Source organism: Bubalus bubalis, chromosome 8 (assembly GCF_019923935.1).
Source record: "Bubalus bubalis isolate 160015118507 breed Murrah chromosome 8, NDDB_SH_1, whole genome shotgun sequence".
Classification (NCBI taxonomy): domain Eukaryota; kingdom Metazoa; phylum Chordata; class Mammalia; order Artiodactyla; family Bovidae; genus Bubalus; species Bubalus bubalis.
In genome coordinates this window covers 93,796,178-93,810,010 of record NC_059164.1, presented here as the reverse complement: position 1 = coordinate 93,810,010, position 13,833 = coordinate 93,796,178, and the positions used below count along the sequence as shown (strand labels likewise).

At 56.8% G+C, this 13,833-nt stretch overlaps 2 protein-coding genes and 1 long non-coding RNA gene across 7 annotated transcripts in view; 2 read left to right on the top strand and 1 right to left on the bottom strand.

Annotated features, from left to right (window-relative positions):
* COPG2 (COPI coat complex subunit gamma 2) overlaps positions 1-13,833 on the top strand; it is a 159,979-nt gene that overhangs the window by 132,581 nt on the left and 13,565 nt on the right. The window lies entirely within an intron of this gene.
* On the top strand, positions 153-8,708 carry LOC123334801. Its single transcript, XM_045166461.1, has 2 exons — positions 153-1,975; positions 4,262-8,708. Exons 1-2 carry the CDS (start codon positions 1,595-1,597, stop codon positions 5,027-5,029), a joined length of 1,149 nt encoding a protein of 382 aa, XP_045022396.1. The 5' UTR covers positions 153-1,594; the 3' UTR covers positions 5,030-8,708.
* On the bottom strand, positions 4,345-11,420 carry LOC123334803. 2 transcript variants are annotated; one of them, XR_006641330.1, is made up of 2 exons: positions 10,426-11,420; positions 4,345-7,017 (listed from the first exon to the last, which is right to left on the bottom strand). It is a non-coding gene; the product is annotated as an uncharacterized LOC123334803 (long non-coding RNA). The 2 variants fall into 2 exon arrangements; XR_006552935.2 differs by lacking the exon at positions 4,345-7,017 and adding an exon at positions 9,115-9,301.

The following is a 13,833-nucleotide window of genomic DNA, read 5'->3' as shown; positions in this document are numbered from 1 at the left end:
TTCCTGACTCTCTGCCTTCATCCCTTCACCACAGTACTGCTACCTTTAGCCTCCTGCCGCGCTGCCACCCGTCACTACCCCAGCCTCCTTCTGCACAGAGCCCTGGGCCTGCTGCCGCCCTCCTCCTCCCCACCCTCTACTCCCACCCTCCTAGCAGCCACCTCTCCCCAGACGCTCTCCTGCACTGACCTCTGCCACCCGCTCTGGCCTTTCCATCAAGTTGACATCCCCTGTGGTGCTCTCTGCCCGCGTACATACAAGCCCTCTTCCTTTCAGTCTGCACTTGCATCTCTGGGCTTCGTATCTCAAGCATCCTCAGCTCTGGGTCCACCAAGTTGGCAATTCACTCTTGAACCATTAAGAGCAATTCCAGCACAACGCCGTCATTCAGGTGCCTTGATGCCCACATCCACATTCTCGCTCTCTGCGTGGTCCTGGGTCCTTTTCCTCCATGTCTGACAGCCTGGAGGCTGATGAACCCTCAGACCCGGGGTTCATGTGCTCACCCTTCTCCACTGCACCACTGCCTGTAGCAGCCCATCCTGCGCTGGCCTCTTCCCACCTCTCCCACTTCCTCACTCGCCTGACCTGTGCTGTGCTCTTCCTCCTTCAGGGGCTTCCTCATGCGCTAGGCCCGCTCTGGGGGGCAGGTTCTCCACACCCACTCTCTCCTAGCTCCCTGGCGTCCCTCTGGCCACAGTATGTTCCCGGATCCTCTCAACAAGCCTCCCCTCCTGTCCTGGCTGCCGGGCCCCGTCTCCTGCGGTTCCTCACTCTCTGGCCTGTCGGACAGAGGTGAACCTCTCCTCAACCACTCTCTCTCAGTTGTCCGAGGCGGCTCACCTGACCTCCCACATCCTGGGCCCGGTTTCTAGGTCTCTCCTCGTTTCTCCACGGTGCACACAGCAACACTTCAGCTACTCTCTGTGACCCCTCCAGCTTGCCTCAGTTGTCTCCTCTGCTGTGTGCTGCCTTCTCAGTGCCCCATCCGCTGCTCAACCCAGTTCAGCCATCTCTGCCTCAGACATCCTGTGACACAGTGTCTGTCCACATGCCCCAGCCTCCAAAGCTCCTGTCCTCCCAAATGCCCCCAGTGTAACCTTTCCTGTTCCATTCAGATCGTTTCACGCTCCTCTAATGCATTCGTGGGAAACCCTTCCTGACTCTCTGCCTTTCTCCCTTCACCACAGTCCTGCTACCTTTAGTCTTCTGCCGCGCTGCCACCCGTCACTACCCCAGCCTCCCTCTGCACAGAGCCCTGGGCCTGCTGCCGCCCTCCTCCTCCCCTCCCTCCTAGCAGCCACCTCTCCCCAGACGCTCTCCTGCACTGACCTCTCCCACCCGCTCTGGCCTTTCAATCAGTGTGGACGTCCCCTCTGGTTTTCTCTGCCCGCGTACATACAAGCCCTCTTCCTTTCAGTCTGCACTTGCATCTCTGGGCTTCGTATCTCAAGCATCCTCAGCTCTGGGTCCACCAAGTTGGCAACTCACTCTTGAACCATTAAGAGCAATCCAGCACAACGCCGTCATTCAGGTGCCTTGATGCCCACATCCACATTCTCGCTCTCTGCGTGGTCCTGGGTCCTTTTCCTCCATGTCTGACAGCCTGGAGGCTGATGAACCCTCAGACCCGGGGTTCATGTGCTCACCCTTCTCCACTGCACCACTGCCTGTAGCAGCCCATCCTGCGCTGGCCTCTTCCCACCTCTCCCACTTCCTCACTCGCCTGACCTGTGCTGTGCTCTTCCTCCTGCAGGGGCTTCCTCATGCCCTAGGCCCACTTTGGGGGGCAGGTTCTCCACACCCACTCTCTCCTAGCTCCCTGCTCTCCCTCTGGCCACAGTACGTTCCCAGATCCTCTCAACAAGCCTCCCCTCGTATCCTGGCTGCCAGGCGCTGTCTCTTGCGGTTCCTCACTCTGGCCTGTCGGACAGAGGTGGACCTCTCTTCCAGCTCCCACTCTCAGTTGTCCGAGGTGGTTCACCTGACCTCCCACATCCTGGGCCCAGCTTTTAGGTCTCTCCTGGTTTCTCTAGGGCGCACACAGCAACAGTTCCACTACTCTCTGTGTCGCCTCCAGCTTGCCTCAGTTGTCTCCTCTGCTGTGTGCTGCCTTCTCAGTGCCCCATCCGCTGCTCAACCCAGTTCAGCCATCTCTGCCTCAGACATACTGTTACACAGTGGCTGTCCACATGCCCCAGCCTCCAAAGCTCCTGTCCTCCCAAATGCCCCCAGTGTAACCTTTCCTGTTCCATTCAGATCGTTTCACGCTCCTCTGACGCATTCGTGGGATACCCTTCCTGACTCTCTGCCTTTCTCCCTTCACCACAGTACTGCTACCCTTAGTCTTCTGCCGCGCTGCCACCCGTCAGTACCCCAGCCTCCCTCTGCACAGAGCCATGGGCCTGCTGCCCCACTCCTCTACCCCTCCCTCCTAGCAGCCACCACTCCCCAGACGCTCTCCTCACTGACCTCTCCCACCTGCTCTGGCCTTTCCATCGGTGTGGACGTCCCCTCTGGTGCTCCCTGCCCGCGTACGTACAAGCCCTCTTCCTTTCAGTCTGCACTTATATCTCTGGGCTTCGTATCTCAAGCATCCTCAGCTCTGGGACCACCAAGTTGGCAATTCACTCTTGAACCATTAAGGGCAATTCCAGCACAACGCCATCATTCAGGTGCCTTGATGCCTACATCCATTTGCTCGCTGTCTGCGTGGTCCTGGGTCCTCTTCGTCCATGTCTGACAGCCTGGAGGCTGATGAACCCTCAGACCTGGGGTTCATGTGCTCACCCTTCTACACTGCACCACTGCCTGTAGCAGCCCATCCTGTGCTGGCCTCTTCCCACCTCTCCCACTTCCTCACTCGCCTGACCTGTGCTGTGCCCTTCCTCCTGCAGGGGCTTCCTCTTGCCCTCAGCCCACTTTGGGGGGCAGGTTCTCCACACCCACTCTCTCCTAGCTCCCTGCCGTCCCTCTGGCCACAGTATGTTCCCGGATCCTCTCAGCAAGCCTCCCCTCCTGTCCTGGCTGCCGGGCCCCGTCTCCTGCGGTTCCTCACTCCCTGGCCTGTCGCACAGAGGTGGACCTCTCCTCCGCCACCCTCTCTCAGTTGTCTGAGGCGGCTCACCGGACCTCCCACATCCTGGGCCCGGTTTCTGGGTCTCTCCTGGTTTCTCTAGGGCGCACACAGCAACAGTTCCACTACTCTCTGTGACCCCTCCAGCTCGTCTCAGGTGTCTCCTCTGCTCTGTGTTTCCCTCTCGGTGCCCTATCCGCTGCTCAACCCAGTTCAGCTGTCTCTGCCTCAGACATCCTGTGACACAGTGCCTGTCCACATGCCCCAGCCTCCAAACCTCCTGTCCTCCCAAATGCCCCCAATGTAACCTTTCCTGTTCCATTCAGATCGTTTCACGCTCCTCTGACGCATTCGTGGGAAACCCTTCCTGACTCTCTGCCTTCATCCCTTCACCACAGTACTGCTACCTTTAGCCTCCTGCCGCGCTGCCACCCGTCACTACCCCAGCCTCCTTCTGCACAGAGCCCTGGGCCTGCTGCCGCCCTCCTCCTCCCCACCCTCCTAGCAGCCACCTCTCCCCAGACGCTCTCCTGCACTGACCTCTGCCACCCGCTCTGGCCTTTCCATCAAGTTGACATCCCCTGTGGTGCTCTCTGCCCGCGTACATACAAGCCCTCTTCCTTTCAGTCTGCACTTGCATCTCTGGGCTTCGTATCTCAAGCATCCTCAGCTCTGGGTCCACCAAGTTGGCAATTCACTCTTGAACCATTAAGAGCAATTCCAGCACAACACCGTCATTCAGGTGCCTTGATGCCCACATCCACATTCTCGCTCTCTGCGTGGTCGTGGGTCCTTTTCCTCCATGTCTGACAGCCTGGAGGCTGATGAACCCTCAGACCCGGGGTTCATGTGCTCACCCTTCTCCACTGCACCACTGCCTGTAGCAGCCCATCCTGCGCTGGCCTCTTCCCACCTCTCCCACTTCCTCACTCGCCTGACCTGTGCTGTGCTCTTCCTCCTTCAGGGGCTTCCTCATGCGCTAGGCCCGCTCTGGGGGGCAGGTTCTCCACACCCACTCTCTCCTAGCTCCCTGGCGTCCCTCTGGCCACAGTATGTTCCCGGATCCTCTCAACAAGCCTCCCCTCCTGTCCTGGCTGCCGGACCCCGTCTCCTGCGGTTCCTCACTCTCTGGCCTGTCGGACAGAGGTGAACCTCTCCTCAACCACTCTCTCTCAGTTGTCCGAGGTGGTTCACCTGACCTCCCACATCCTGGGCCCAGCTTTTAGGTCTCTCCTGGTTTCTCTAGGGCGCACACAGCAACAGTTCCACTACTCTCTGTGTCGCCTCCAGCTTGCCTCAGTTGTCTCCTCTGCTGTGTGCTGCCTTCTCAGTGCCCCATCCGCTGCTCAACCCAGTTCAGCCATCTCTGCCTCAGACATACTGTTACACAGTGGCTGTCCACATGCCCCAGCCTCCAAAGCTCCTGTCCTCCCAAATGCCCCCAGTGTAACCTTTCCTGTTCCATTCAGATCGTTTCACGCTCCTCTGACGCATTCGTGGGATACCCTTCCTGACTCTCTGCCTTTCTCCCTTCACCACAGTACTGCTACCCTTAGTCTTCTGCCGCGCTGCCACCCGTCAGTACCCCAGCCTCCCTCTGCACAGAGCCATGGGCCTGCTGCCCCACTCCTCTACCCCTCCCTCCTAGCAGCCACCACTCCCCAGACGCTCTCCTCACTGACCTCTCCCACCTGCTCTGGCCTTTCCATCGGTGTGGACGTCCCCTCTGGTGCTCCCTGCCCGCGTACGTACAAGCCCTCTTCCTTTCAGTCTGCACTTATATCTCTGGGCTTCGTATCTCAAGCATCCTCAGCTCTGGGACCACCAAGTTGGCAATTCACTCTTGAACCATTAAGGGCAATTCCAGCACAACGCCATCATTCAGGTGCCTTGATGCCTACATCCATTTGCTCGCTGTCTGCGTGGTCCTGGGTCCTCTTCGTCCATGTCTGACAGCCTGGAGGCTGATGAACCCTCAGACCTGGGGTTCATGTGCTCACCCTTCTCCACTGCACCACTGCCTGTAGCAGCCCATCCTGTGCTGGCCTCTTCCCACCTCTCCCACTTCCTCACTCGCCTGACCTGTGCTGTGCCCTTCCTCCTGCAGGGGCTTCCTCTTGCCCTCAGCCCACTTTGGGGGGCAGGTTCTCCACACCCACTCTCTCCTAGCTCCCTGCCGTCCCTCTGGCCACAGTATGTTCCCGGATCCTCTCAGCAAGCCTCCCCTCCTGTCCTGGCTGCCGGGCCCCGTCTCCTGCGGTTCCTCACTCCCTGGCCTGTCGCACAGAGGTGGACCTCTCCTCCGCCACCCTCTCTCAGTTGTCTGAGGCGGCTCACCGGACCTCCCACATCCTGGGCCCGGTTTCTGGGTCTCTCCTGGTTTCTCTAGGGCGCACACAGCAACAGTTCCACTACTCTCTGTGACCCCTCCAGCTCGTCTCAGGTGTCTCCTCTGCTCTGTGTTTCCCTCTCGGTGCCCTATCCGCTGCTCAACCCAGTTCAGCTGTCTCTGCCTCAGACATCCTGTGACACAGTGCCTGTCCACATGCCCCAGCCTCCAAACCTCCTGTCCTCCCAAATGCCCCCAATGTAACCTTTCCTGTTCCATTCAGATCGTTTCACGCTCCTCTGACGCATTCGTGGGAAACCCTTCCTGGCTCTCTGCCTTCATCCCTTCACCACAGTACTGCTACCTTTAGCCTCCTGCCGCGCTGCCACCCGTCACTACCCCAGCCTCCTTCTGCACAGAGCCCTGGGCCTGCTGCCGCCCTCCTCCTCCCCACCCTCCTAGCAGCCACCTCTCCCCAGACGCTCTCCTGCACTGACCTCTGCCACCCGCTCTGGCCTTTCCATCAAGTTGACATCCCCTGTGGTGCTCTCTGCCCGCGTACATACAAGCCCTCTTCCTTTCAGTCTGCACTTGCATCTCTGGGCTTCGTATCTCAAGCATCCTCAGCTCTGGGTCCACCAAGTTGGCAATTCACTCTTGAACCATTAAGAGCAATTCCAGCACAACGCCGTCATTCAGGTGCCTTGATGCCCACATCCACATTCTCGCTCTCTGCGTGGTCCTGGGTCCTTTTCCTCCATGTCTGACAGCCTGGAGGCTGATGAACCCTCAGACCCGGGGTTCATGTGCTCACCCTTCTCCACTGCACCACTGCCTGTAGCAGCCCATCCTGCGCTGGCCTCTTCCCACCTCTCCCACTTCCTCACTCGCCTGACCTGTGCTGTGCTCTTCCTCCTTCAGGGGCTTCCTCATGCGCTAGGCCCGCTCTGGGGGGCAGGTTCTCCACACCCACTCTCTCCTAGCTCCCTGGCGTCCCTCTGGCCACAGTATGTTCCCGGATCCTCTCAACAAGCCTCCCCTCCTGTCCTGGCTGCCGGGCCCCGTCTCCTGCGGTTCCTCACTCTCTGGCCTGTCGGACAGAGGTGAACCTCTCCTCAACCACTCTCTCTCAGTTGTCCGAGGCGGCTCACCTGACCTCCCACATCCTGGGCCCGGTTTCTAGGTCTCTCCTCGTTTCTCCACGGTGCACACAGCAACACTTCAGCTACTCTCTGTGACCCCTCCAGCTTGCCTCAGTTGTCTCCTCTGCTGTGTGCTGCCTTCTCAGTGCCCCATCCGCTGCTCAACCCAGTTCAGCCATCTCTGCCTCAGACATCCTGTGACACAGTGTCTGTCCACATGCCCCAGCCTCCAAAGCTCCTGTCCTCCCAAATGCCCCCAGTGTAACCTTTCCTGTTCCATTCAGATCGTTTCACGCTCCTCTAATGCATTCGTGGGAAACCCTTCCTGACTCTCTGCCTTTCTCCCTTCACCACAGTCCTGCTACCTTTAGTCTTCTGCCGCGCTGCCACCCGTCACTACCCCAGCCTCCCTCTGCACAGAGCCCTGGGCCTGCTGCCGCCCTCCTCCTCCCCTCCCTCCTAGCAGCCACCTCTCCCCAGACGCTCTCCTGCACTGACCTCTCCCACCCGCTCTGGCCTTTCAATCAGTGTGGACGTCCCCTCTGGTTTTCTCTGCCCGCGTACATACAAGCCCTCTTCCTTTCAGTCTGCACTTGCATCTCTGGGCTTCGTATCTCAAGCATCCTCAGCTCTGGGTCCACCAAGTTGGCAACTCACTCTTGAACCATTAAGAGCAATCCAGCACAACGCCGTCATTCAGGTGCCTTGATGCCCACATCCACATTCTCGCTCTCTGCGTGGTCCTGGGTCCTTTTCCTCCATGTCTGACAGCCTGGAGGCTGATGAACCCTCAGACCCGGGGTTCATGTGCTCACCCTTCTCCACTGCACCACTGCCTGTAGCAGCCCATCCTGTGCTGGCCTCTTCCCACCTCTCCCACTTCCTCACTCGCCTGACCTGTGCTGTGCTCTTCCTCCTGCAGGGGCTTCCTCATGCCCTAGGCCCACTTTGGGGGGCAGGTTCTCCACACCCACTCTCTCCTAGCTCCCTGCTCTCCCTCTGGCCACAGTACGTTCCCAGATCCTCTCAACAAGCCTCCCCTCGTATCCTGGCTGCCAGGCGCTGTCTCTTGCGGTTCCTCACTCTGGCCTGTCGGACAGAGGTGGACCTCTCTTCCAGCTCCCACTCTCAGTTGTCCGAGGTGGTTCACCTGACCTCCCACATCCTGGGCCCAGCTTTTAGGTCTCTCCTGGTTTCTCTAGGGCGCACACAGCAACAGTTCCACTACTCTCTGTGTCGCCTCCAGCTTGCCTCAGTTGTCTCCTCTGCTGTGTGCTGCCTTCTCAGTGCCCCATCCGCTGCTCAACCCAGTTCAGCCATCTCTGCCTCAGACATACTGTTACACAGTGGCTGTCCACATGCCCCAGCCTCCAAAGCTCCTGTCCTCCCAAATGCCCCCAGTGTAACCTTTCCTGTTCCATTCAGATCGTTTCACGCTCCTCTGACGCATTCGTGGGATACCCTTCCTGACTCTCTGCCTTTCTCCCTTCACCACAGTACTGCTACCCTTAGTCTTCTGCCGCGCTGCCACCCGTCAGTACCCCAGCCTCCCTCTGCACAGAGCCATGGGCCTGCTGCCCCACTCCTCTACCCCTCCCTCCTAGCAGCCACCACTCCCCAGACGCTCTCCTCACTGACCTCTCCCACCTGCTCTGGCCTTTCCATCGGTGTGGACGTCCCCTCTGGTGCTCCCTGCCCGCGTACGTACAAGCCCTCTTCCTTTCAGTCTGCACTTATATCTCTGGGCTTCGTATCTCAAGCATCCTCAGCTCTGGGACCACCAAGTTGGCAATTCACTCTTGAACCATTAAGGGCAATTCCAGCACAACGCCATCATTCAGGTGCCTTGATGCCTACATCCATTTGCTCGCTGTCTGCGTGGTCCTGGGTCCTCTTCGTCCATGTCTGACAGCCTGGAGGCTGATGAACCCTCAGACCTGGGGTTCATGTGCTCACCCTTCTCCACTGCACCACTGCCTGTAGCAGCCCATCCTGTGCTGGCCTCTTCCCACCTCTCCCACTTCCTCACTCGCCTGACCTGTGCTGTGCCCTTCCTCCTGCAGGGGCTTCCTCTTGCCCTCAGCCCACTTTGGGGGGCAGGTTCTCCACACCCACTCTCTCCTAGCTCCCTGCCGTCCCTCTGGCCACAGCATGTTCCCGGATCCTCTCAGCAAGCCTCCCCTCCTGTCCTGGCTGCTGGGCCCCGTCTCCTGCAGTTCCTCACTCCCTGGCCTGTCGCACAGAGGTGGACCTCTCCTCCGCCACCCTCTCTCAGTTGTCTGAGGCGGCTCACCGGACCTCCCACATCCTGGGCCCGGTTTCTGGGTCTCTCCTGGTTTCTCTAGGGCGCACACAGCAACAGTTCCACTACTCTCTGTGACCCCTCCAGTTCGTCTCAGGTGTCTCCTCTGCTCTGTGTTTCCCTCTCGGTGCCCTATCCGCTGCTCAACCCAGTTCAGCTGTCTCTGCCTCAGACATCCTGTGACACAGTGTCTGTCCACATGCCCCAGCCTCCAAACCTCCTGTCCTCCCAAATGCCCCCAATGTAACCTTTCCTGTTCCATTCAGATCGTTTCACGCTCCTCTGACGCATTCGTGGGAAACCCTTCCTGACTCTCTGCCTTCATCCCTTCACCACAGTACTGCTACCTTTAGCCTCCTGTCGCGCTGCCACCCGTCACTACCCCAGCCTCCTTCTGCACAGAGCCCTGGGCCTGCTGCCGCCCTCCTCCTCCCCACCCTCCTAGCAGCCACCTCTCCCCACACACTCTCCTGCAATGATCTCTCCCACCCGCTCTGGCCTTTCCATCAGTGTGGACGTCCCCTCTGGTGCTCTCTGCCCGCGTACATACAAGCCCTCTTCCTTTTAGTCTGCACTTGCATCTCTGGGCTTCGTATCTCAAGCATCCTCAGCTCTGGGTCCACCAAGTTGGCAACTCACTCTTGAACCATTAAGAGCAATTCCAGCACAACGCCATCATTCAGGTGCCTTGATGCCCACATCCACATTCTCGCTCTCTGCGTGGTCCTGGGTCCTTTTCCTCCATGTCTGACAGCCTGGAGGCTGATGAACCCTCAGACCCGGGGTTCATGTGCTCACCCTTCTCCACTGCACCACTGCCTGTAGCAGCCCAACCTGTGCTGGCCTCTTCGCACCTCTCCCACTTCCTCACTCGCCTGACCTGTGCTGTGCTCTTCCTCCTGCAGGGGCTTCCTCTTGCCCTCGGCCCACTTTGCGGGGCAGGTTCTCCACACGCACTCTCTCCTAGCTCCCTGCCGTCCCTCTGGCCACAGTATGTTCCCGGATCCTCTCAACAAGCCTCCCCTCTTGTCCTGGCTGCCAGGTGCCATCTCTAGCGGTTCCTCACTCTCTGGCCTGTCGCACAGAGGTGGACCTCTCCTCCACCACCCTCTCTCAGTTGTCCGAGGTGGCTCACCTGACCTCCCACATCCTGGGCCCAGCTTTTAGGTCTCTCCTGGTTTCTCTAGGGCGCACCCAGCAACAGTTCCACTACTCTCTGTGACCCCTCCAGCTGGTCTCAGGTGTCTCCACTGCTGTGTGCTTCCTTCTCGGTGCCCCATCCGCTGCTCAACCCAGTTCAGCCGTCTCTGCCTCAGACATCCTGTGACACAGTGTCTGTCCACATGCCCCAGCCTCCAAAGCTCCTGTCCTCCCAAATGCCCCCAATGTAACCTTTCCTGTTCCATTCAGATCGTTTCACGCTCCTCTGACGCATTCGTGGGAAACCCTTCCTGACTCTCTGCCTTCATCCCTTCACCACAGTACTGCTACCTTTAGCCTCCTGCCGCGCTGCCACCCGTCACTACCCCAGCCTCCCTCTGCACAGAGCCCTGGGCCTGCTGCCGCCCTCCGCCACCTCTCCCCAGACGCTCTCCTGCACTGACCTCTGCCACCCGCTCTGGCCTTTCCATCAGTGTGGACGTCCCCTCTGGTGCTCTCTGCCCGAGTACATACAAGCCCTCTTCTTTTCACTCTGCACTTCCATCTCTGGGCTTCGTATCTCAAGCATCCTCAGCTCTGGGACCACCAAGTTGGCAACTCACTCTTGAACCATTAAGAGCAATTCCAGCACAACGCCATCATTCAGGTGCCTTGATGCCTACATCCATTTGCTCGCTGTCTGCGTGGTCCTGGGTCCTTTTCCTCCATGTCTGACAGCCTGGAGGCTGATGAACCCTCACCCGGGGTTAATGTGCTCACCCTTCTGCACTGCACCACTGCCTGTAGCAGCCCATCCTGCGCTGGCCTCTTCCCACCTCTCCCACTTCCTCACTCGCCTGACCTGTGCTGTGCTCTTCCTCCTGCAGGGGCTTCCTCTTGCCCTCGGCCCACTTTGGGGGGCAGGTTATCCACACGCACTCTCTCCTAGCTCCCTGCCGTCCCTCTGGCCACAGTATGTTCCCGGATCCTCTCAACAAGCCTCCCCTCCTGTCCTGGCTGCCGGGCCCCGTCTCCTGCGGTTCCTCACTCTCCGGCCTGTTGGACAGAGGTGAACCTCTCCTCCACCACCCTCTCGCAGTTGTCCGAGGTAGCTCACCTGACCTCCCACATCCTGGGCCCGTTTTCTAGGTCTCTCATTGTTTCTCCAGGGCACACACAGGAACACTTCTGCTACTCTCTGTGACCCATCCACTTGCCTCAGTTGTCTGCTCTGCTGTGTGCTTCCTTCTCAGTCCTCCATCTGCTGCTCTACCCAGTTCAGTCGTCTCTGCCTCAGACACACTCTGCTGAACCCACAGTCTCCACCCTCCAGCACATGCTACAGAGCCCAGCTAAGCTCACCTCCCAGGCCCCACAGCCTGTGTAACCCTTCATGTTTCCATGCAGACCCTCGTCTCACACTCTGACACAGCTCTCAGGGATCCTCGGTCTCTGATTCTGCTCCCCCTTCCTTTTGCCACAGCGCTCTCATTTCTTCTCACCTTCTTGCCCCCACACCTGCTGGCCAGTCCCCGCCCCCGACACCTCCACCCTCCGTCCAGACGTGCACAGAGCCCTGGGCCTGCTGTCCCCCCTCCTCCTCCTCCCCCTCCCCCCTCCTAGCAGTCACCTCTCTCGCCAGATGCTCTGACCTCTCCCACCCGCTCTGCCCCTTCCATCGTGTGGACGTCCCTTCCCGTGCTCTATGCGCAAATACACTCAACGCTCCTTCCTTTCAGTCACCACTTCCATCTCCCTTAGCCCTACTCAGAAGTCTTAAGCTCACGGACACCATGCTTGCAATCCACTCCCAACCAACTGATAGTAACCACCAACCAACTGATAGTAACCACCTCCCCAATCCCACCCCCAGCCCCCACCGTTCCAGGTGCCCGTCGGCTACATCCATTTGCTCGCTGTCTGCCTGGTCCTGGGTCCTTTTCCTCCAAGTCTGACACTCTGGGCTCTGATGCCTCTCTCTGCCCCACCCAGGGGCGCATCTGCTCACCCTTCACCTCTCTTCCCAGCTCTCCACCTGCCCTCCCCCCCAGTGATTCTCACCCGAGGATGCATGACCCCCAAGGCTGGCCTATCAGCAGCATCTCTGAGGAATGTTTTTGTGTTTTCTTTTTGGATGTTTTTGGGTTTGTTTTTGTTTGGAGCAGAGGACTGCTCACCCTCCGATGTTCTGATAGGCCTCCCTTGGGGGCCATGCCCCAGCCCCCCCGCGGGTGAAAACCACCCCCCCCACCCCGGGGAAGAATCACTGCTGTGGAGGGCCAGCCTGCCTCCCTGGGCTGCACTCTCCCCTTGCCAGCCTCTCAAAGATCCCAGCACTTCTCCCCTGATACTGGTCTGGCACTGTCCCCCTGGAACCACCTCCTTCCCATCCATCTTACATGCCCCAAACTCCAACCTGTTTTTCCCAGTTAAACTTTTCATTTTCTTAAGTCTGTCCTCCCTCTTGGTCAGGAATAATTGTTGAATGGGATTTTACTTCTTTCTTCATAAACTTCCTAAACCATCCCTCATTCATTCCAGTATTACTTGTTTTCAAAGTTTTTCTTGTTCCCTGTGTTATAGACCCTGGAAATCTACTCATTGCAGCTCTCATTCTTTTGTGTATTTAATATTTTGCAGGAAACGCTCTAACCTTTCCTCTCATCCTTTGTTCCTCTACTATACTCTCATTGCCAGACTCTTAATTTCTCTACCTTCTAGATCTCGTTGAAAACTTGAATCTTCCTGAACTCAGCTATTAAAAGGTATAACCCCTGTTCTTAACCTGATTTCACTCACATTCTCATTTAATATTTTCTTCTTTCATTAATACTTCAAATGTTTTAAGTTTATATACTGTAACGAGCTTGGCAGGATTCTGTGTTCTCCTACCTTATTTTACCCAGTGTTTGCTATTATCCTCATCATGCATCGGGTTTTACTAGACTCTAGTTTTGTCATTGTCTCTATGTAATCCATGCAGTTTTCCTTTCCTTTGTTCTTCCTCTATTTCCATTATTACTGAATAAGGACATTTTCGTCTCATTCTTGTTTCTTCTCATGGACTCCTTTATTTCTAGGTGTAACTCTAGTTTTGCTTATCTATTTTGTTCCCCTTTCTCTTCTCTGCCATATTTAAAGCCTGTGTACCTCAAGCCAACCCCATTTCATAATTTGCCCAGTACCATCTTACGAAGTTATAAATCCTTTCTAGATGCAGATGTGCAGTTTTTAATTCATTCCATGGCATCCTTTCCCCCATGTCAGCTGAATCCCTCTTTATTTATGTCTTCTTTTTTCACTTTGCCGTTTTGTAATATTCCACTCTAATGCATGCAGTTGCCTTCTGACTTGTTTCCATCTGCCTTCACTTATTTAATACTTTTGACCTGTCTTTAATCCTGTGTCCATTTCTGCCCTCAGCAAGGATCTCCTTGTTGTGAAACTGTTTTACCCTATGTTTAATTTTGTTGCTCAGAAATGTTTTTATCCATACAGTGCTCTTTTTCCTTGATTTCTATCACCTATATTCTTCCTTGTTCCATTAGATACAATTATAGTACCAAACCTTGTTTTTCAGTATATCATTGCTCACATGATCTTTCCCATCTAAGGTTAAATTTTGCTTTTCCACCCATTTTCTTCTGTTTCTTCTTTCTCTATTCTACCTTTTATTAACCGTTTATATACTGAGTATGTTCCACTCTCACACACTCACTAATACCTCCCTCTTTGGTTCTTTTTGTTCTACATTCATTGCTCAATCCAGTTCCATGTTTGTCCTTTCTTACATATTTTGCTGAATTGCTTTAGTTTTCTATTTATTCCTTGGTTGGAGCCCTGC